Below are 21,869 nucleotides of genomic sequence, written 5' to 3'. Positions count from 1 at the left end.
CTGGTAGCCGCCGCATCCTCCTTTAAAAAAAACGCCCCCTCCTCCTGTTGATTGACAGGGCCAGCGAGCGCTCTCCTCCTTCGGCTGGCCCTGCCTGCGTTCCAAATCTCGCGCCTGCGCCGTACCTGTCATGCCTTGCTCAGATGGTGTGCGGAGGTCTGTCAGATTGGCAGCACGTGTCTAACCTTTTGTTTGTTTTGGAATCATGCTGGATCCGCCTTCCTTCAGGTGCTCTGGGTGGGGTCATTGGCTTAAATTGCCTTCAATCCCAGAGGGCCGTGCGGGTTATAGAATTCTGTCTGGTCTTGGATTCAAGGAAGGAAGGATTGTCTGTTCCTGCCCAGATAAGCTTGATTTCTGTTTGTGTTGTTTGTGGTCTAGGCTATTTGTGTGTCTTCTGCCCCTTCTCCCCTTTCACCATCTCAGGGATTCTAGGGTGTTTGCAGTCCAGGCACAAGGACACTTCATTCCTACCATTAAGGTCTGAACGTGGGCTTAGCAGCATAGGGAGAGAAGTCAGGGATGTGCTAGGAGGTGACCTGTCCCCAGCATCTAGCCTAGACACTTGTGTATTTGGTTGTCTGTGTATCTGAGTTCCTGTCCGCCGTGACAGTGCCGGTCTTCAGTCGGCGCAGGCGCACTGAGAGGAGGACCTCTCAGTGCGCCTGCACCGACTGAAGACTGGTACGGCGCAGGCGCGAGATTTGGAACGCAGACAGGGCCAGCCGGAGGAGAGAGCGCTCGCTGGCCCTGTCAATCAACAGGAGGAGGGGGCGTTTTTTTTTAAAGGAGGATGTGGCGGCAAGCAACCGCCCTACTTGCTGGTAGCCAGGTAATTAACATATTATAAAAGTGCGGTTTTTAAAGAAACTAAGCCACATAAAAATGTAAGAGCACTATATATTGAATAATCGCACTATAAGGATTTTAATTAGCCCAAAAATGAAAAATGACTTTTGGGGGGTGACAGAAGCCCTTTAATGGGGCAGCAAAAAAAAATTGACAGCACACCCAAGTGCTGTCCACATCCTTACAACTCTTCTGCGGTCCCGCAAGAAAATGTCCTATTCTTGTCCGTTTTGAGGCAGGATTGGCGGTGGGCGGTTAAATATCTGATTGGTAGGGGTGGGACGGCCGGAGTTCTGCTCTGTCATATGATTTGGCTGCCCCATTCATTTTCTATGGAACTTCTGGAAATAGCTGAGTGTTGTTTTTGGCAGTCCCAAAGATAATTAATGTCATCATTTTTTATAGATAATAAAATAATAATAAAAATATATCTTCACTTAGGGCTCCTGCACAGGACTATATCCGTTTTGTGGCAGGCTCTCGGCTGGTAGCCATGTTTTGCAGATCAGCGATTTGCGGACTGCAAAAACGGTCCTGTGCAGGAGCCCTAAGTGAAGATATTTTTTTTTATTATTTTATTATCTATAAAAAATGATGACATTAATTCTCTTTGGGACTGCCAAAAACAACACTCAGCTATTTCCAGAAGTTCCATAGATAATGAATGGAGCAGCCCAATCATATGACGGAGCAGAACTCCAGCTGTCCCCCCCCGTCCCCCCACCAATCATATATTTAACCCCCCACCCCCAATCCTATGGATACGGGATGATGAAAAAACTTTGCACAACCCCTTGTAGTCCCATTCATTGCAGCTACTAAATAATAAAGCACACACTCCCTTCTGCACAATCCATACAGACAATACAGGAAGAAAGTGTGTGTCATCAATATGGCCGCCCCTAAGGGAAATTCATAAACAAAAAATTAAATAAAGCACATCACATACAACAATTCACAATGAACACGTTATTTTTCTCCTACATCTAATGAGTGGAACATGAAACTGTTAAATGGCGACTCAGGTTTTTATTTATTTTTTATTTATTTGTATATATACAGTAATAGGAATTTTTATTTATTTTTTTAAATATGCATGCATTTAATATTTTACTCACTTGCCTTTCTTATTTCATGGTGTTGACCCCTATCTGCACAGCAGAATGGTATAGCCCATGAATCGGTCAGTCCTGTGTAATGCATCCATGGCCTGACTGAAACATGAAATCAGTCACGCGACACCCCACTGACCTTCAGTTAGAAACAGTGTTACATGACATACCATATTTTTCGCCCTATAAGACGCACCTACGTTTTTGAGGAGGAAAATAAGAATAAAAATATTTTTAACCAAAAGGTGTGCTGAAGGTGTTTTGAACTAAAGGTGGTCTGTGCATGACACTATTATGAGGGATCTAAGGACAACGCACTGTTATGGAGGGGATCTGTGGATGGCACTGTTATGGGGTGGGGGATGTCACAACCAGACAGCTGAGAAGCTCTGACAGAGTGTCACAACCAGACAGCTGAGAAGCTCTGACAGAGGCCTTTCAGAACCTCCTCCTTGAGTTTCTGTGTTGTGGTATTCAGCTCCTCCTCTCGTTAGCCTCTCTCAGCTGTCATGTGTTGGACTAATTGCTTCCCTTTAAATTCTTCCCCAGAAGGCTTTTCTGGGCGGCTTATACTACTTCCTGGAGTGTGTGTGCACGCTGACTCTGTCCTCCTGTTTGCTTCAAAGCTAAGTGTTGTACCTTTATCTGTTATTTTCTGTTTGCTGGATCCCAGGTGACCCTGACTCCCTCCGTATCTTGTGTAGGGAGCCGGTGGTCGTGTCCCCTCACTATTGTAGGGTGCTCAGGGCTTTATAGTCAAGGTTCGTGGATATGCAAACCTCCACCATTCGGATCTTTGCATAGGCTGAGCAGCCAGGGAAAGTGCCAGGTCTTCTGCAGGGGTCTCCCTTGGTTCCTTAGTTTTTGGATCCAGCGAGTCGTTTATACATGTTGCTTTGCCTTGTTTCCTGTACACCGTCCGTGACAGGGGATCTGTGGATGGCACTATTATGGGGTGGGGGATCTGTGGATGACACTACTAACGGGTGGGGGATCTGTGGATGACACTACTAGGGGTGGAGGATCTGTGGATGACACTGCTATATATGTGTCATCCACAGATTTCCCCCCATAACATTGCATCCCAGTACACCGGGCCCTGCTGCTCACAACAGTATTTCTAAACCGTAATCCTTAGCCTTTTAATAACTTTAACTAAAGTTGCGCTCTCCCCTGTATCAGCACTTACTAACGAGCACCCGGAGCAGGCAGAGCGGATGGCAGCGTAACGTCACTCACTGACTTCATTCATAAAGTTGGAGGAGCAGGTGCGCGATGTCAGTGAGTGACGTTACGCTGCCATCCGCTCTGCCTGCTCCGGGTGCTCGTTAGTAAGTGCTGATACAGGGGAGAGCGCAACTTTAGTTAAAGTTATTAAAAGGCTAAGGATTACGGTTTAGAAATACTGTTGTGAGCAGCGGGGCCCGGTGTAAGAGTACAGTGACTGCACCGGGGCCCGCCGCAAGTTCCCGGACTCCAGCCTCTTCTCCCTCCCCGCTGATACATCGCAGACTGCGATGTAAAATGGCAGCATATGCCCCATAAGACGCAGGGGCATTTTCCCCCCACATTGTGCGCTGGGTCGGCACACAGGACACTTCCATGGGTTTAACTACATAGTAATGGTGGAAACCAGTGTGGCTATTACAACTACTTTACTGTATGTGTGTTTAATGGCTGCCTGTTTCCAGGTGATATGTAAAATGGCTGCCTGTCTCTAGGTGATATGTTAAATGGCTGCCTGTCTCTAGGTGATGTTGACATGTTGTTATTGAAGTTAACAGTAAAAAACAAATAAAACTAATTAAAAACCCAACACATACAGAGCAGACAGGGAGAATAATGTTAGATGTGCTTCTTCACTGACACTGGCAGACATGAAATGCTGCTGCAGGCAATAATCCTGTATATACTGTATACATATGTACTGCATGTCAATAAACTGCTATTCACCTGTAAGATGTCTAGACAGTTAACGGAATGTCAGTGGTCACGGGACAGGCTTGAGGGTCACATGACTGATACCATCTTTAGTCCTATTCAGATCTTTTTTTTTTCTTTAGAGAGAGGATATTGTGCGAATATAATTAAAGGGGTTACCCAACCCCTATAATGACCCCCCCAAATGCCCGGGCCCCTCATATAGATTATACTTACCCCGCTTCCTGGAACCTGCATTGCTCCTGATCACTGCATGGGTGCTGCTGCATCTCTCCATTGCGCAGGTGACACTAGGGAGACTCGTCCCTGTGGCGGCCTGCTTTTGGCTTCCCCCAGCCCCCCATCACGATGGGGAGATGCAGCCGCAGCCATGTGGGGATCAGGAGCGATGCGGGTACCGGGGAGCAGGTAAGTATAATTTATATGAGGGGCATTAGGGGGGTCATTATAGGGGTCTGCGTACAAAATTCAAAATACATATACTGTATAATAGAAAATCGTATAACTGCCTATTGTCTAAACAAATAAATGTAATGATTAAAACCGGAATACGTCTTTAATAATTTCCCTTTAAGTCTTTGCGATCTTACATCACTGGAATCTAAGACAGTAGTGTGACTCTTTAGACTGATCTGCTTGAATGTTTTCCTACAAGAGAACGGAGGCTTATTCTACCACATGCAGGCACCACTGACATATCCAGTCCAGGTAATTGGAGAGACGGTGGATCCGCACATCACTAGTTGCCATGGATATCCAGCCATGAATCCATCATCTGATGACATCGTCTTGGTGGTTCTCTGCCATTTTGTATATTTCCAATAAAGACATCCTATCAGTGTAGACAAGGCAGAACAAAAAGGAAGACTGAGCGTCTTGTGAAGTTTTCTGTGCCACTAGAAAAACGTACCATACTATAAAATGTCTATATAGTAGGTAATTGACTTATAATGTTGTAGACAACCAATGCAAATATTTTAGCACGCGCGTTGCATTAGGCATAGAAACGTCTAGCGTTGAGCAAAGCGAGCTGCGGATCCTAGATCCAAAGTCGCTGAAAACTTTGTTTTAACGCTGTACGGAGATCCGTCTACATACAGCGTTAAAGTGTATGGGCTCCGACGAGTTGAAATTTGCTATTCTCGAAGTCTTGCGAGACTTCGGTGAATAGTTTCAGCATTCAATTATTAAACTCAACAAAAACCATTTTAAAACAGGTATCCGAATTCTGCTTCTGTACCGACTGGTACCTCGGTACTGAAGCCGACTTCGGATACAAGTTTTCAAATGATTTTTAAGTTGAAAAATCAAATCCCGAAGTTATTTACCTGCAAGACTTCGGGAAAAACTAATTTTCCTCATCGAAGCCCATACATTTTAATGCTGATCAGTGACAGCAGATCGGTGAAGGTGCCAGGAATCGGACTCCAACTGATGAAATATTGATGACTAGAGATGAGCAAATTTTTCAAAAATTTGATTTGCCGGTTCGGCAAATTTTTGGGAAAAATTTGGTTCGATACGAATAAATTTGCCGCGAATTACGTTAAAAAACGGCTATTTCCTGTCTGCAGAGAGCCTTTATAGTGGTGTAGAACACTGTGCCTTGCAGTAACACGCATAGGAAGTCTGCTGTGATAGTGAAATAATACTGTGAGTCAGTATGACATGCAGATGACAGGCGTCGCTCTTAGACTGTCGGTAATCACCTAGGAACGGGAGGGGGGAAGGGGTAAGCCCCCCTTAACACTTCTGGCCCCTCCAATACCAACCCAATCAATAAATGACACTGACACTAATTCTCTCCTTATGTTCTTTTATTGTTGTTGTTGGATGGTAGTCGGCCACAGCTATTTCTTAACGGCATAACCATAAACCAAACCGTGCGATCTGCCAGCCGCTGGCCTCCCAGCGGGCAGTTTACGCCAATTTTGTCTCCAACACCTTAAATTTATATACCTGCCACCAGCTGTGACTTCACAAAATATTCCACCAGGGTCAGTACCCTAATCACATAAGAGCTCAATAACATTCACAATTATGAGAACCCGTAAACAGAGAAATTACATCCAAACCTGAACACCATAAGGGAGGGAGGGACACGGCGCTTCCGCTCAAGAGGAAGAGGCAGGACCGGGGTATATATGCCCTGTCCTACTGCCCGTCTTTTCCTCCCCATAGCCGGATCCCAGCATTAACCCCCCCACTCCTGCATTAACCATTTAACGGCCACCCCAGGGGCCAAATTCCGCCCACCAGGATGGGGATAGGAAAAGTGGGGAACCACCAGTCCCTAAACGGTCGGGTGCCCTCCAGACTGTCGGTAATCACCTATGAACTGGGGGGAGGGAAGGGGTAAGCCCCCCTTAACACTTCTGGCCCCTCCAATACCAACCCAATCAATAAATGACACTGACACTAATTCTCTCCTTATGTTCTGTTATTGTTGTTGTTGGATGGTAGTCGGCCACAGCTATTTCTTAACGGCATAACCATAAACCAGAACATGAGGAGGTCACAGAGTAGCACGACGACGAGAGATTGTGGAGGTGGCAGTAGCACGAGGAGGCCACAGAGTGGCACGACGACAAAGTGTGGAGAAATATTTAATAAATTTAATGAAAAAATTAAGTGTTGCCTAAGACAGGAGAGAATCGGCCAGTCTTCTGGTTTTTTGACGACGTGGTTGCGATGGAGAAAGCATTTCAAAAAACAATATTTCTCCACCTGGAGACGAATCCTGTCAATATTGATGCAAGTGCAATATCGGCTGCTCAACGAGCCAGAGACTTCTGGGGGAACCGTGTATATATTTTTCTTTCTGTACTGAAATAGGCCACTAAACGCTTTCAACACATATAACTGCAAAAGTGAACTGAGAATATTTTTTTATTTTTTTTGTACTGAAATAGGCCACTAAACGCTTTCACCACAAATAACTGCAACAGTAAAGTGTGTATGTATTTATTTTTCTTTTTGTACTGAAATAGGCCACTAAACGCTTTCGCCACAAATAACTGCAACAGTTAAGTGCGTATATATGTTTCTTTTGGAACTGAAATAGGCCACTAAACGCTTTCACCACAAATAACTGCAACAGTAAAATTCGTATATATTTTTCCTTTTAGACTGTAATAGGCCGCTAAACACTTTCAATACATATAACTGCAGAAGTGAACTGAGAATATATTTTTATTTTTGTACTGAAATGTCCATTAAACGCTTTCACCACAATTAACTGCAACAGTGAAGTGTGTATATATTTTTCTTTTTGTACTAAAATAGGCCACTAAAGGCTTTTCAACATATCACTTGCACCCCAATAACAAGAACAAATTGCTGGAATGATAGAGCTGTATAATGGCTATTTGGATCCCTAAATAATCTTTCCCTGCATTTGTAAATCGCTTTCCTAGCACTGTCCCTAGCGCCTTCTGACGTCTCTCCCTACACTAAGATGCTGTGAAATGATTCCTCCCTATCCTTTCCCTGCACTTATAAATAGTTTTTTCAATAGTTCACAATAAGGTTTTTCCTATTGCTGTCCCTAGCACCTTCTCACGTCTGTACCTGCACTCAGAACGCTGGAAAATGTCAAAATCTAAGATAGCCGCCGTATTTATAGGGCTGTGACATCACAGGGCTGGCTGGCTGCTGATTGGCTGCATGCATGGCATTATGGGTCATTCCGCCTTCCCACAGTTCCTTACCCCATGTCCTCACACGTGTAGCCGCCATTTTAGCTGCCATTTTAGGAAAATTGTGATTCGTTACCACGAAGCGCAAGGAAATTTTGCATTCATTGCAAACAAATTTTTCCTGAATTTTTCGGATCGAATTCCACTTCGTCAGCTTCGATTCTCTCATCTCTATTGATGACCTATCCTGAGGATAAGTCATCAAATTGTGTATCACAGGAAATCCCTCTAAAGGGGGTGTCCCATCTTGTTGTTTCCACGGAAATGACTAATCGCTGACCTTAGGTGGTCAGGCTTATGGAAACTGCCAGCCAGAAGAGAATTATGCAAATGGCGTAGCACAGCAAGCCATGCTGTTTCCTTAACTCGAGAGTTACAGAAGCGGCGATATGGGACTACCCCTTTAAGGGAATAGCTAAATGGCACTTTTTTACAGCACTTGCATAAAAATTTCCCAAAAAGGAGGCGTGGTGAGGGTGGAGTGGAAGCAGGCCAGGGGCCCCACCACATTTATCATCTTTTACAGTTTTCTGGCATAGAGGAACACTGAAATCTAAGCCTGCCAGATGCTGCGCATAGTTTATAACGAGGTGTGTGCATCGTCATAAATCAGGCACAACATCCGGTTATCATAGCCTGGATTACACCGCCGTGCTATGATAAATCTGCCCCTTACTCTAGAGCCATGAGTGCCACTGTTTCTGGAGAATGCAAGTTACATAATGAATGTATATTGCAAAGATGGTTTCTAAATAACTCAGGTTTACGGCTCAGGAATTCGAACATCAAGCTCTTCTAGTTGTAGGAAGTCCTAATACCATGCCTCCCAACTTTTTGGACAGTCAAAGAGGGACACTTTTGGTTCATTGTGTGTAAGACCCATTTTCCCTGCATATTTATACACTTTAATAGTTTGATTAGCGCACAATAACGCAACAATTGTCTGAATATAGAAATTTCTAAAATCCTAATTGCATCAAATAATGACATAATATGTAAGGCGGCTCTAATATACAGATAGTAACTAGGCAAACACTTTCTAGATCAATATTGTAAATGGAAAAATGTAAATCTATACCTCAGATTAACAAGAGGAGCATTTAAGGAGCAAAGAGGGACAGAGGGACTTTAGTCAAAAATAGAGATTATCCCTTCAAAAGAGGGACACGGGAGGTCTGTCTAATACCGCACTTATAATAGTCTTTACTCATATGGATTGGTGTTGTACTGTATATACAGAAGACTTAGAAGCACAAAGAGTACCTAAGGCCATGGGTAGCCCATGTCCCAGCATCAGGGGCGTAGCTATAGTGGGTGCAGAGGTAGCAGTCACAACCGGGCCCAGAAGCCTGAGGGGCCCAAAGACCCTTGTGCCACATAAGAAGACACCAGTATTATAGAAGGTGCATGCTGGTCAAGTTACACCTCTGATTGGAAGGAAGTGGTTAGGTCAAGAATTTGGCATGAGTGGGGTGCCGTTTCACGAAGGGTATGTGCCCCCTTGCCCCTGGACACAAAGCACTGAGGGAAGGGGGCCCAAGCTGAACTCTTGCACCAGGTCCCATGAGCCTTTAGCTACGCCGCTGGCCAGCATGCAGGCTGCCGGCATACGATTCTCGTTACTCACATTACATTCACATCACGCACACCCATGGATACTCTACAATTCTGGACATATTTCATTGGCCTTTTTTCTCCTGCAGAAAAGACCAGGCAGACCTGAGGTGTAGATATACCGTTTATTTTGCTATAAATGTTTTACACTAAGTGGGAACACTCGTGAGTTACTTGTGAAGATAGAAATGCACTTTCAAGAAAATCTAATCAATAGACAACTTCCTGGCCTTGACCACAAGTAAAGATTTAAGACTGAGATACTGCTGCCTTCAATGCCGCCACCGTGCAGAATGCTGCCATGAAAGATGTGCAGCACCAGAGAGAGGAGCCGGGATGAGGTGTTCGATACTGGATGCTGTACGTACGTGGCAATCAACTTCTTGTTAAACAGTTTTATGAGCAATGATGCACTTGTCTAAAGGTATAAGACATCCCATATAATTTAGTATTTGCTCCTGTTGTTTTCTGTGCTCAGTCAGTACAGTGATTCAGGAACCAAGTATGGTCTTCCTAAGGCCTCATGCACACGGACGTTTTTTTTCACGGTCCGCAAAACGGGGTTCCGTTGGTCCGTGATCCGTGACCGTTTTTCCGTCCGTGGGTCTTCCTTGATTTTTGGAGGATCCACGGACATGAAAAAAAAGTCATTTTGGTGTCCGCCTGGCCGTGCGGAGCCAAACGGATCCGTCCTGAATTACAATGCAAGTCAATGGGGACGGATCCGTTTGATGTTGACACAATATGGTGCCATTTCAAACGGATCCGTCCCCATTGACTTTCAATGTAAAGTCTGGAGTTCTGTTATACCATCGGATTGGAGTTTTCTCCAATCCGATGGTATATTTTAACTTGTAGCGTCCCCATCACCATGGGAACGCCTCTATGTTAGAATATACTGTCGGATATGAGCTACATCGTGAAACTCATTTCCGACAGTATATTCTAACACAGAGGCGTTTCCATGGTGATGGAGACGCTTCAGGTTAGAATATACAAAAAAACTGTGTACATGACTGTCCCGTGCTGCCTGGCAGGTGCTGCCAGTCAGCAGGGGGCAGACCCCCCCCCCCCTGTTTTTAACTCATTGGTGGCCAGTGGGCCCCCCCTCCCCTGTTGTTAACTCGTTGGTGGCCAGTGCGCGCCCCCCCAACCCCCCCCCCCTCCCTCCCTCTATTGTAATAATAGCATTGGGGCCAGTGTGCGCGCCCCCCCAACCCCCCCCCCTCCCTCCCTCTATTGTAATAATAGCATTGGGGCCAGTGTGCCCCCCCCCCCCCCCCCCCCCGATCATCGGTGGCAGCGGAGTAGAAGATTCATACTTACCTGGCTGCTGGCTGCTGCGATCTCTGTGTCCGGCCGGGAGCTCCTCCTACTGGTAAGTGACAGGTCTGTGCGGCGCATTGCTGTCACTTACCAGTAGGAGGAGCTCCCGGCCGGACGCAGACATCGCAGCAGCCAGCAGCCAGGTAAGTATGAAAATCTTCTACTCCGCTGCCACCGATGATCGGGGGGGGGGGGGGGGGGGTTGGGGGGGTGCGCACACTGGCCCCAATGTATTAAAACAATAGAGGGAGGGAGGGGGGTTTGGGGGGGCGCGCGCACACTGGCCCCAATGTATTAAAACAATAGAGGGAGGGAGGGAGGGGGGTGCGCACACTGGCCACCAACGAGTTAACAACAGGGGAGGGGGGGGCCGCACAATGATATTCAAACTGGGGAGGGGGGGGTCTGAGGGGGGGGTCTGCCCCCTGCTGCCTGGCAGCCCTGATCTCTTACAGGGGGATATGATGGGGTTAATTGTACTATCATATCCCCCTGTAAGAGATCGGGTGCTGCCAGGCAGCAGGGGGCAGTCTTGTACACAGTTTGTAGTGTATTCTAACTAGAAGCGTCCCATCACCATGGGAACGCTTCTGTGTTAGAATATACTGTCGGATCTGAGTTTTCACGAAGTGAAAACTCAGCTCTGAAAAAGCTTTTATGCAGACGGATCTTCGGATCCGTCTGTATGAAACTAAAACCTACGGCCACGGATCACGGACACGGATGCCAATCTTGTGTGCATCCGTGTTCTTTCACGGACCCATTGACTTGAATGGGCCCGTGAACCGTTGGCCGTGAAAAAAATAGGACAGGTCCTATTTTTTTCACGGCCAGGAAACACGGCTCACGGATGCGGCTGCCAAACGGTGCATTTTCCGATTTTTCCACGGACCCATTGAAAGTCAATGGGTCCGTGAAAAAAAACGGAAAACGGCACAACGGCCACGGATGCACACAACGGTCGTGTGCATGAGGCCTTAGGCCTCATGCACACGACCGTTGTGTGCATCCGTGGCCGTTGTGCCGTTTTCCGTTTTTTTTCACGGACCCATTGACTTTCAATGGGTCCGTGGAAAAATCGGAAAATGCACCGTTTGGCAGCCGCATCCGTGAGCCGTGTTTCCTGGCCGTGAAAAAAATATGACCTGTCCTATTTTTTTCACGGCCAACGGTTCACGGGCCCATTCAAGTCAATGGGTCCGTGAAAGAACACGGATGCACACAAGATTGGCATCCGTGTCCGTGATCCGTGGCCGTAGGTTTTAGTTTCATACAGACGGATCCGAAGATCCGTCTGCATAAAAGCTTTTTCAGAGCTGAGTTTCGTGAAAACTCAGATCCGACAGTATATTCTAACACAGAAGCGTTCCCATGGTGATGGGACGCTTCTAGTTAGAATACACTACAAACTGTGTACAAGACTGCCCCCTGCTGCCTGGCAGCACCCGATCTCTTACAGGGGGATATGATAGTACAATTAACCCCATCATATCCCCCTGTAAGAGATCAGGGCTGCCAGGCAGCAGGGGGCAGACCCCCCCCTCAGACCCCCCCCCTCCCCAGTTTGAATATCATTGTGCGGCCCCCCCCCTCCCCTGTTGTTAACTTGTTGGTGGCCAGTGTGCGCACCCCCCTCCCTCCCTCCCTCTATTGTTTTAATACATTGGGGCCAGTGTGCGCGCGCCCCCCCAAACCCCCCTCCCTCCCTCTATTGTTTTAATACATTGGGGCCAGTGTGCGCACCCCCCCAACCCCCCCCCCCCCCCCCCCGATCATCGGTGGCAGCGGAGTAGAAGATTTTCATACTTACCTGGCTGCTGGCTGCTGCGATGTCTGCGTCCGGCCGGGAGCTCCTCCTACTGGTAAGTGACAGCAATGCGCCGCACAGACCTGTCACTTACCAGTAGGAGGAGCTCCCGGCCGGACACAGAGATCGCAGCAGCCAGCAGCCAGGTAAGTATGAATCTTCTACTCCGCTGCCACCGATGATCGGGGGGGGGGGGGGGGGGCACACTGGCCCCAATGCTATTATTACAATAGAGGGAGGGAGGGGGGGGGGTTGGGGGGGCGCGCACACTGGCCCCAATGCTATTATTACAATAGAGGGAGGGAGGGGGGGGGTTGGGGGGGCGCGCACTGGCCACCAACGAGTTAACAACAGGGGAGGGGGGGCCCACTGGCCACCAATGAGTTAAAAACAGGGGGGGGGGGGTCTGCCCCCTGCTGACTGGCAGCACCTGCCAGGCAGCAGGGGACAGTCATGTACACAGTTTTTTTGTATATTCTAACCTGAAGCGTCTCCATCACCATGGAAACGCCTCTGTGTTAGAATATACTGTCGGAAATGAGTTTCACGATGTAGCTCATATCCGACAGTATATTCTAACATAGAGGCGTTCCCATGGTGATGGGGACGCTACAAGTTAAAATATACCATCGGATTGGAGAAAACTCCAATCCGAAGGTATAACAGAACTCCAGACTTTACATTGAAAGTCAATGGGGACGGATCCGTTTGAAATGGCACCATATTGTGTCAACATCAAACGGATCCGTCCCCATTGACTTGCATTGTAATTCAGGACGGATCCGTTTGGCTCCGCACGGCCAGGCGGACACCAAAATGACTTTTTTTTCATGTCCGTGGATCCTCCAAAAATCAAGGAAGACCCACGGACGGAAAAACGGTCACGGATCACGGACCAACGGAACCCCGTTTTGCGGACCGTGAAAAAAAACGTCCGTGTGCATGAGGCCTAAGCCTGCACTGAGCAGTCAGTGGAATACAGAAACCACTGACATGCATGATGCACCCATTTACCTTCTCCCAAAGAAGAAGACCACTATAGAGTACAGTCTTTCTGAATCTGGCCATATACTAGAAATTTCAGAGCATAACAAATGCCAAGAAAACACAGACGGCTGCCATGTTCGACTTTTTTTAGGGCATGGTTGGTGGCAGCCCTACTTGGAAAGTCACTTGTGTCAAATGATAGACGTGTACCCCATCCATAAGAACCTAGCACAGGTCACGAGACAGAGATTGATCTGCTAATTGATGGCAATTTATTGTCTTAACTTATGGCACTATCAGCCTTCACTTGCCAGTCATGGCTCATGAGTTGGATACCCGAAATCTCTAGTGTAGAGGTTCCCAACTTTATTACCATGGAGGAACACCTAAACAAGCTTTCTACTCCGGGGTGGCCCCTACTTTTGACCCGAAAGATGGGGAAGTAAAATTTTCTACGGTTCCTACTGAACTCTATACTTGACCAAGTTCCTTGGAAACCTAGTTGGGAAACACTCATCTACTACTTACCCAGGCTGGCCAGATTTATCAGGCACCAATTTATGGTTGACTCTGCTTCACATAGTCATAGATAATTAGCAAGTGACTGTCATGTGACCTACTAATTATCTATTAAGAGGTGCTTTGTTGTGTGTTTAAAGGGATATTCCACAATTTTTTTTTTATTGATGCCCTATCCTCAGGATATTGACCTGACGACGGACGTTGTTATCCTCCAAAATGCATTGTCTGTAACTATAATAAAGAAGACTAGATATTGTAAGTAAAAGTGACGACCTCTTGGACCTGTTCAAGCGCCGCTCGTGAAGTCCTTCTTCTCTCCTATACTCAAACCTCAGGATAGGCCATTCATATCTGGTCAGTCCAACACCCGACATCCCTGCTTATCATCATCAGAAATACAAAACTCCCTCGATTGTGTAGTGGATGTGCAGAGAGCCCTGGAGGAGCCGGTGCAGAAGATAGGAGTGGTAGTGGCCCTGATGAAGGATAGTGCCATGGTGTACTCCCTCAAGCCATTTCTCTCTGGGGATTGGTGCAGTGGAAATATAGTACTGAAGAATTAGGCCAGAGGGGAATGTATAAAAGTCTCTTTTACTAAGTGCAATGTGGAATTTCAAATACATTCATTAAAAGCAATTTTCAAGTGCAATTTTCTGGTATTGGTAAGGATAATGAAGGCAGGTTGGTTGGCTGCAATTTAGAACTAGTATTGTACTGGTCTAGTAATTTTCTGGGTGATGGGTGTCTTAGCCGTAGTCCCTCACCTCACATCAGTGTCTTGTAATGCTGGTTGTAACAGTTTGCTGTCTGTCTTCTCAAGGGTTCACTTGAAGCTTGGAACAAGGTTGATTTCTCTAGTTAATCTGAAGCAGGAGCTCTGAGGTGTGCTTCCTCTCCAGTCTGTAACTCAACACAAACTTCCCCTCCTGGCAGGAAGCAGGACCAGCCCACTCCTACCAATAGGGAAGGAACAGGAAGGATAGCCCTGTTCCTTGTTAACCCCTGCCATCCATATTTTTACTGGAAGTTACAGCCATATAACAATATATAACACAATACAATACATAATTCTTAGGTCTGGGGTACTACTGATTTTGCTGGTTACCGCAGAGCTGCTCCCATTGACTTCAATGGTCAGATATTGATCAGATAGAGGATAGGCCATCAATAACAAAATCCCGGAATTTGCCTTCAGGGCTCATGCAAACCTCCATTACAAATTCCTTAGTTTTTTTGGAGGAAAAATGGTGCTGCATGCAAAACAACATACAGAAGCCAATAGAGATCCTATGATGATTCCAGCACATTACTGATGTCCGCACAGCCTTAGAAAAACTTCATTACGCATCGTACAATGATGGTATGTTTCTGTTTTCTTCCAAGATTGTTGGGAATGGGTAATTTCCAGTGGATGCATTGGAAAAAGAGTGCTATTATCCAGAAATTCACAGCTTTCTCCAGTTACTTAAGACCGTGGCTCCTAAGAAACTAAATGCATGATTATCACAGCTATGCAATTGCATTAGATCACAATGTAATAAAATAGCACCTAATGTATCTCAGTGGGGGTTACATAAAACTGCTTGCAAAAATCTGATTTCATGCAACTGCTATATAATGTTTTTTTTGTTTTTTAAATTGTACATTTGGGGGTGACACCTATTAAAGAGTTGTATGGGGGTTTCATCAAGATCAAATGCAAAATCAAAATTAGGCAAATGTATAGGCTGCTATAAAGATGAAAATCCTGGATTGGAATTGTTTCGGTCAGTGTGCCAATCACCCAGTCCGAAATTCTGTAAAGGTGGATTGTGAATTATTCATTGCAGTTTGCCAATTTCTTTGAAATCGATTTCTCCAAAGTATCCCAATGGTAGGCGAATTACATATCGGTGAATTACGATTGGTGGGGATTGATCTGCTCATAAAATAAACTACGATGAATGTAAATCCATAGGAAAATCATTCCTCGTTCTTGTTTTTGTCTCGACGTTTGAGCCAAAGTCTGATCCAGACAGAATACAATATAGATAGGACATTGTCAGACGGCATCGGTTAAGTACATTCACATAGCAGAAGATAATGGTTGCTCGAAAGTGCAGCGAATTAACTGTAAGTGAAACATGTTAAGCTGATTCAACAGAGCAGCAATGCGTGTGAAAGAATTCGGGATACATTATTAATTAGATTCTGTGGAGGTTGAATCTCACTTCAGAGACTTCAGAATCCTCCTTTCTCCACTTCAGCTCCACTTAATAATACAGAGAATTCGCTCTAGAAAAAAAAAAAAAATTTCACAGCTATTAAATTATATAATGTGCACCCCTCCGGCACTGTTAATAGTCTTTGGCAACTATGACAACACAATGAACTCTTCAGATATTCATTTAACGGTGAAACCTACGTGTCATAGCGATGCCTTCAATGGTCAGCTCTGTAAATTTGTGAATCTTCAATGTGGGCTGAAATGCTGGTTGTTGCCTAGTATTTCAGATCTATGGAGATCATAGGTATACTTGCTGTAATGTACTTACCTGTCCGCACTCCCACAATGAGCAGTGATCTTGGCGTCATACTACAACTAGTTCAGGCTGCAGGGGGGTCCAACCTAGCAGCGTGCACGGATGTTGGGTCAGTCGTCCTATGCCAGTTTTCTACGGAATATTTAAACAGTTGACTGCTGGGCACAGTCACCTATGATTGGTTCTCCTGCTGCAGATGTTGCTTAGGATACACGTTGGATTTCTGACCTCCTGCCGGTACATGACTACACATTTTGACATCTAACTTGGCCTCTGATCTGTACTCCTGTTATTTGACATTTGCCTGGTATGGTCTCTTGTCTGGATTTGTTGTTACCCTCTAGTTTGACTGCAGATTGTTCCTGGTTTTGTGTTTGTCTTCTCTATTGGTCTACAGTATGTCGTATTCTTCTGGTTCTGACCTGGTTCTGTCTGTCTACTCTCTTTAGTTCCAGTTAAGAACGGACCATCGACCAGTTGGGGACCATCATTCAGAGCCGATCATCCAAGTAGGAAGGGACAGTGTTCTGGATGGTGTTCAGGGCTGCACTGTTCACTACCTAACATGACACTTGTCATGGAGGCAGCTCATGCAAGCTTCTATGGGGCTCCTGGAGTGAGGGAACATTTTTCTTGTCGCCGTTTTACTAGGTAGTAAGACTCTACACAGAGATTTGGTCTCTACAGGGACTGCAATGCTACAGTAGCAAACAATGAAATGTAAAAAGTTCTCTATTAATAAAAATGGGATAGGGGTAGCTGTATTTCCTGGCCTGGATATTTAGGACTAAGAGTATGGCCACACAGTCAGGTTTCCTGATGCAGTTTTGGAAGGAGAGAAAGTATAACGGAGAAATATGACTTCTCTTTTTTGAATTATCTCTTGGTTTTGGCTTCTAAAACTGCTTAAGAAACTGACCATGTGATCGTACGCTATGGTGGTGTCAAGCGGCTCCTTAAAGCACCCTGATTTCATGACTGCTACTGTATGTACACCACTGTGAAGGTAATGTTGTTTGCAATCTTAGCAAACAAGAAAATATACTTGCTAATGGAGTGGGTAGACCAATATCTCCTGTTGCAGATGGTCAGGAGTATAGTAGTGTCAATCAGCACCTGAGAGCTCAGATTTTTATGTTTGCCTTTGGCCCCTTATCTTCTGGTTAGCAGTGTTAGTGACAAATGCTTAAATCGGCTTTGCACATTTAAGGGTGGGCAGGGGGGGTATGGACAAACCCCCCCATTCCTGGAAAGACCTTGAAGGGAAGCATACTTACCTGCTTCCCGACTCTGGCTCCAGGCTCCTCCGCTTTATGGCCTCTGCTGCTCTGCTTGGGTCCCTGGATATAAACTTTTGGCTTGACGCCACTGCAGCCAATTGCTAGCGGCAGTGGTGACCTGCTCCCCCTGCGTCATGTCAAATTGTCACGTGACGAAACAGGATCAGGTCACCACTGCAGCCAGAGATTAGCTGTAGCAGCGTCAAACCTGAAGTTTACATTCAGGGACCCAGAGCAGCAGAGGCCCTCTGGGCACTTTAGCGCTCATTTGCATAAATATAAAAACTTTTTTTTCTCGCGAACGCCACAACCGATTTTCACAAAACAGGTATCATTTTACTCAGCAGGATCCACTCTACCAGACAGTATGTCTGGTTTAATAGGGTTGACCCTACTATGTAAAAGACCAGTGCTCAACTTAATGAATGTTAATACATTGCCCCATATAAACATGTCCAGTGATCAACCAAAAAATGAGGTTTATGCTTGGTTCTCAGTGACCAGTGACCACAAATTGCCTTTCTACTGTATATTGTCGATCAACACACTTTAGGGCCATTTATCTAACCGTGTAAAAGGATCTTTGCTTCTTGACTGCTTGGAGATTGTATGTTCATCAGTGAAGGTGAAGGTCTTAGCTGCTTAAAGTTTTCTCAAAAATTTCAAAAACATCCTGGAAAGTTGACTTTCATTTACTTTATACATTTACTTTCTTGTTAAAACTGAAAAACCAACGTGAACATGGGAACGATAGACAGCATTGACTTATCATGTTGCACCTTCTGTTCCTCTTATTCTAGATGTTTCCGTGAGCTTGCTGTCTCTTTTGGTAACAGCCTGTGGACTCGCCCTCTTTGGTGTATCACTTTTCGTCTCATGGAAACTTTGTTGGATTCCTTGGCGAGAACGTGGCTTGAAAGGAAGCAAAGAACATGAGCACCTGAACTATGCAGACAGTGACACGAATGAGCATGACTACAGTGATAACTATCTGGGGCAGCCCCCTCTATTTCCGGAGTCATCCATGAAGATCAGTCATACGTCCCCCGATATTCCCTTGGAAGCCAAGAGCGCCAATAAGGAAAACTGTGTTCACAATGTTCGGATGCAAAGGCAAATCACAGAACCAACGTCATCTGCTCGGTCAGTGTCCAGAACCTTTCTCTTTGTTTTAATTATTTAACAGTAAAAATTACAAAAATAGCACAAGAAAAGCAAACTCTTATACACATATACAGTTCATCTCAATGGCCTAACAATATATTGTATTCAAATATCTAGTTAGACTTTGTATTTAGTGTACCATTAAAGGGATTTTCCCACCTAGATGGGAGTAAGCGCCAGCCTCAGTTGGGCGGGTTTACGGAAACAGTCTAGTGGGTCAGTGCACTGCTGTGTCCGTAATGCCTATTTTAGTGAATAGGAGCTACCTAAATATCATTAGAGACCAAGCTATGCTGCTTCCGTAACTCCTGAGTTACAGAAAAAAAGTCAACGCTTAGTGGGAGAAGCTGGTGGGAAGGAAAACTGGCTTAGATGCCTATAACAACCGATCAGATTCCACCTGTCATTTTTCAGAGCTTCTTTGGAAAATCAAAGGTGGAATCTGATTGGTTGCTGGTCAACTAAGCCAGTTTTCCTTTACATCAGTTATGATAAATTTCCTCCTTAGTGCCATCTTGCAGTGGAGACCACGAGACAGAACAATTCCTTTAAAGGGGGTTGTCCCACAAATAATATTCTCCAGTTTTCAAACCAGTACCTGGATCTGAATACTTTTGTTATTGCATGTAATTAAAAATGTATTATAGCCACTAAGTTTTTCACTGAAATCTGTGTAGCGCCACCTGCTGATTGTTTCTTTTTATTTCTTTGTCCGCCTCACTGCCCTTCAACCTTGTCCTTCAACTGCCTCCTGAGCTGTGATAGGGAGAGCTGGGACACGCCTACTGAGCTTTGATAGGGAGCGCTGAGACACGGCTCCTGAGCTGTGATAGGGAGCGCTCAGACATGCCTCCTGAGCTGTGATAGGGAGAGCTGAGACACGCCTCCTGAGCTGTGATAGGGAGAGCTGAAACACGCCTCCTGAGTTGTGATTCGGAGAGCTGAGACATGCCTCCTGAGCTGTGATAGGGAGAGCTGAGACACGCCTCCTGATTTGTGATAGGGAGAGTTGAGACACGCCTCCTGAGCTATGATAGGGAGAGCTGAGACACGCCTTCTGAGCTGCAGCAGAAAAGACCCTCTCTTGAGCTGTCAGCTTGATATAAATCTAGCAGAGGAATGAATGGGGAGATCTCTATCTATCTGTGTAGCGCCACCTGCTGATTGTTTCTTTTTATTTCTTTGTCCGCCTCACTGCCCTTCAACCTTGTCCTTCAACTGCCTCCTGAGCTGTGATAGGGAGAGCTGGGACACACCTACTGAGCATTGATAGGGAGAGCTGAGACACGCCTCCTGAGCTGTGATAGGGAGAGCTCAGACACGCCTCCTGAGCTGTGATAGGGAGAGCTGAGACACGCCTCCTGAGCTGTGATAGGGAGAGCTGAAACACGCCTCCTGAGCTGTGATAGGGAGAGCGGAGACACTTCTCCTGAGTTGTGATAGGGAGAGCTGAGACACGCCTCCTGAGCTGTGATAGGGAGAGCTGAGACACGCCTCCTGATTTGTGATAGGGAGAGCTGAGACACGCCTCCTGAGCTGTGATAGGGAGAGCTGAGACACTCCCCCTGAGCTGCAGCAGAAAAGGCCCTTCCTTGAGCTGTCAGCTTGATATAAATCTAGCAGAGGAATGAATGGGGAGATCTCTGGATCCATGTGAGGTACAGGGCTGGTTCTAGCTTTGTTAGAAATAGATTGCCATGGACTATATGATAAACTTGCAGAAAAATACATCCACTTTTCCAGCACTGTCATTTCATGGAAGGCTGATGAAGTGGATGGATTTGTCTGCAAGTTCTCTAGAAACTTGTTTCCAGTCCAGGATTGTCTCCTTGGACTTAAGATTCCGGTTTGAGGACAAGCAGACTGAGGTGCACCATCAATGTTTCTTTTGGAGATGTACTATATGATGTCCGTCTTTCATGTTTTACATTAATCATGGGATACCCCCTTTAAAGCAACAGTCCAGTCCCCACTCAGTGGCTCTATTCCATGTGTGACCAGTAGGCCACCCACCTCTTTTTTTCCACGATGGGAAATTCCAATACACACTTGTGAAAATCCACACCATGTGAACTATGGAACAGATTTCCATAAAAACAACGGAAAGTAGAATGCACACAATTTTCCTGCAGTTAAATGCACCACAATCTGTATGCCCGTAGACTTCCACTTACTTCCGAATCACCGCTGGGTAGTCTAAAAATCAAGCTGACGTTTGTTGCTGTGGCTCCTGTTGGTGGCAAGAAACTGCCTAGTGAAAAATGAAGTTGTTGTATCCATGGAAGGTCACAGATCTCATAGGGCCCCATAGCAAAATTTTGTATGGGCCCCCCTGCCCCACCCAGTTTACCAGGACTTGTGCATCAAAGATTCCCAGGAAACGCTAAGCACAACACTCCAAATTTATAAAGAATTTTATTTAATTTTTTTACTGAGCGGTAGAAATTTTTATTAAAAAAAATTCACCTTTTGTCCTCACCCATTTTATATTACCCATTGATGTGAACAAGTGCCTCATAAACATAGCATTCCATCTGAACAGCATACTTCTCAAGCATTCAAGCTAGACAAGTGTCAAATGCACTGGTAAATCTCCCCAATATAGCTATAAATCTCTGTTTCCCTATAGGTATTATAAAAACGGCTGCATGCAGCCTCCACTAGGTGGAGCCCTGTGTATAGGAATTTATGCAGTTACTGTTATAATATCTTTGCAATGAGCTCCCCCTAGTAGCAGCTCCATTAAAATGCAGTGCTTTCATGTGGGGAAGAGAGAAAGTTAATGGCATCTGTCAGCAGATTTGTACCGATAAAACTGGCTGACCAGTTGCATGTGCACTTGGCAGCTGAAGACATCTGTGCTGGTCCCATGTTCATATGTGTTCTCATTACTGAGAAAAATTAGGTTTTAATATATGAAAATGAGCCTCGAGGAGCAACGGGGGCGTTACCATTACACCTAGAGGCTCAGCTCTCTCTGCAATTGCCGCGCCCTCTCCACTATTATTGATAGGGCCAGGCAGTATAAACGTAATCACACCTTGCTC

The 21,869-nt window shown here is 45.7% G+C and overlaps 1 protein-coding gene across 1 annotated transcript in view; it reads left to right on the top strand.

The window, feature by feature from the left end:
* Window positions 1–21,869, top strand: part of SYT9 (synaptotagmin 9) — a 159,819-nt gene that overhangs the window by 34,849 nt on the left and 103,101 nt on the right. The window contains exon 2 of the mRNA XM_044270755.1: window positions 18,459–18,801. Within this exon, the coding sequence (XP_044126690.1) occupies window positions 18,459–18,801 (343 nt within the window). The remainder of the gene's footprint in view (window positions 1–18,458; window positions 18,802–21,869) is intronic.

This window comes from Bufo gargarizans, chromosome 10 (genome assembly GCF_014858855.1).
Source record: "Bufo gargarizans isolate SCDJY-AF-19 chromosome 10, ASM1485885v1, whole genome shotgun sequence".
Taxonomy (NCBI): domain Eukaryota; kingdom Metazoa; phylum Chordata; class Amphibia; order Anura; family Bufonidae; genus Bufo; species Bufo gargarizans.
The sequence above is the reverse complement of the archived record's forward strand: the minus strand, read 5'-3'. Positions and strand labels throughout refer to the sequence as shown.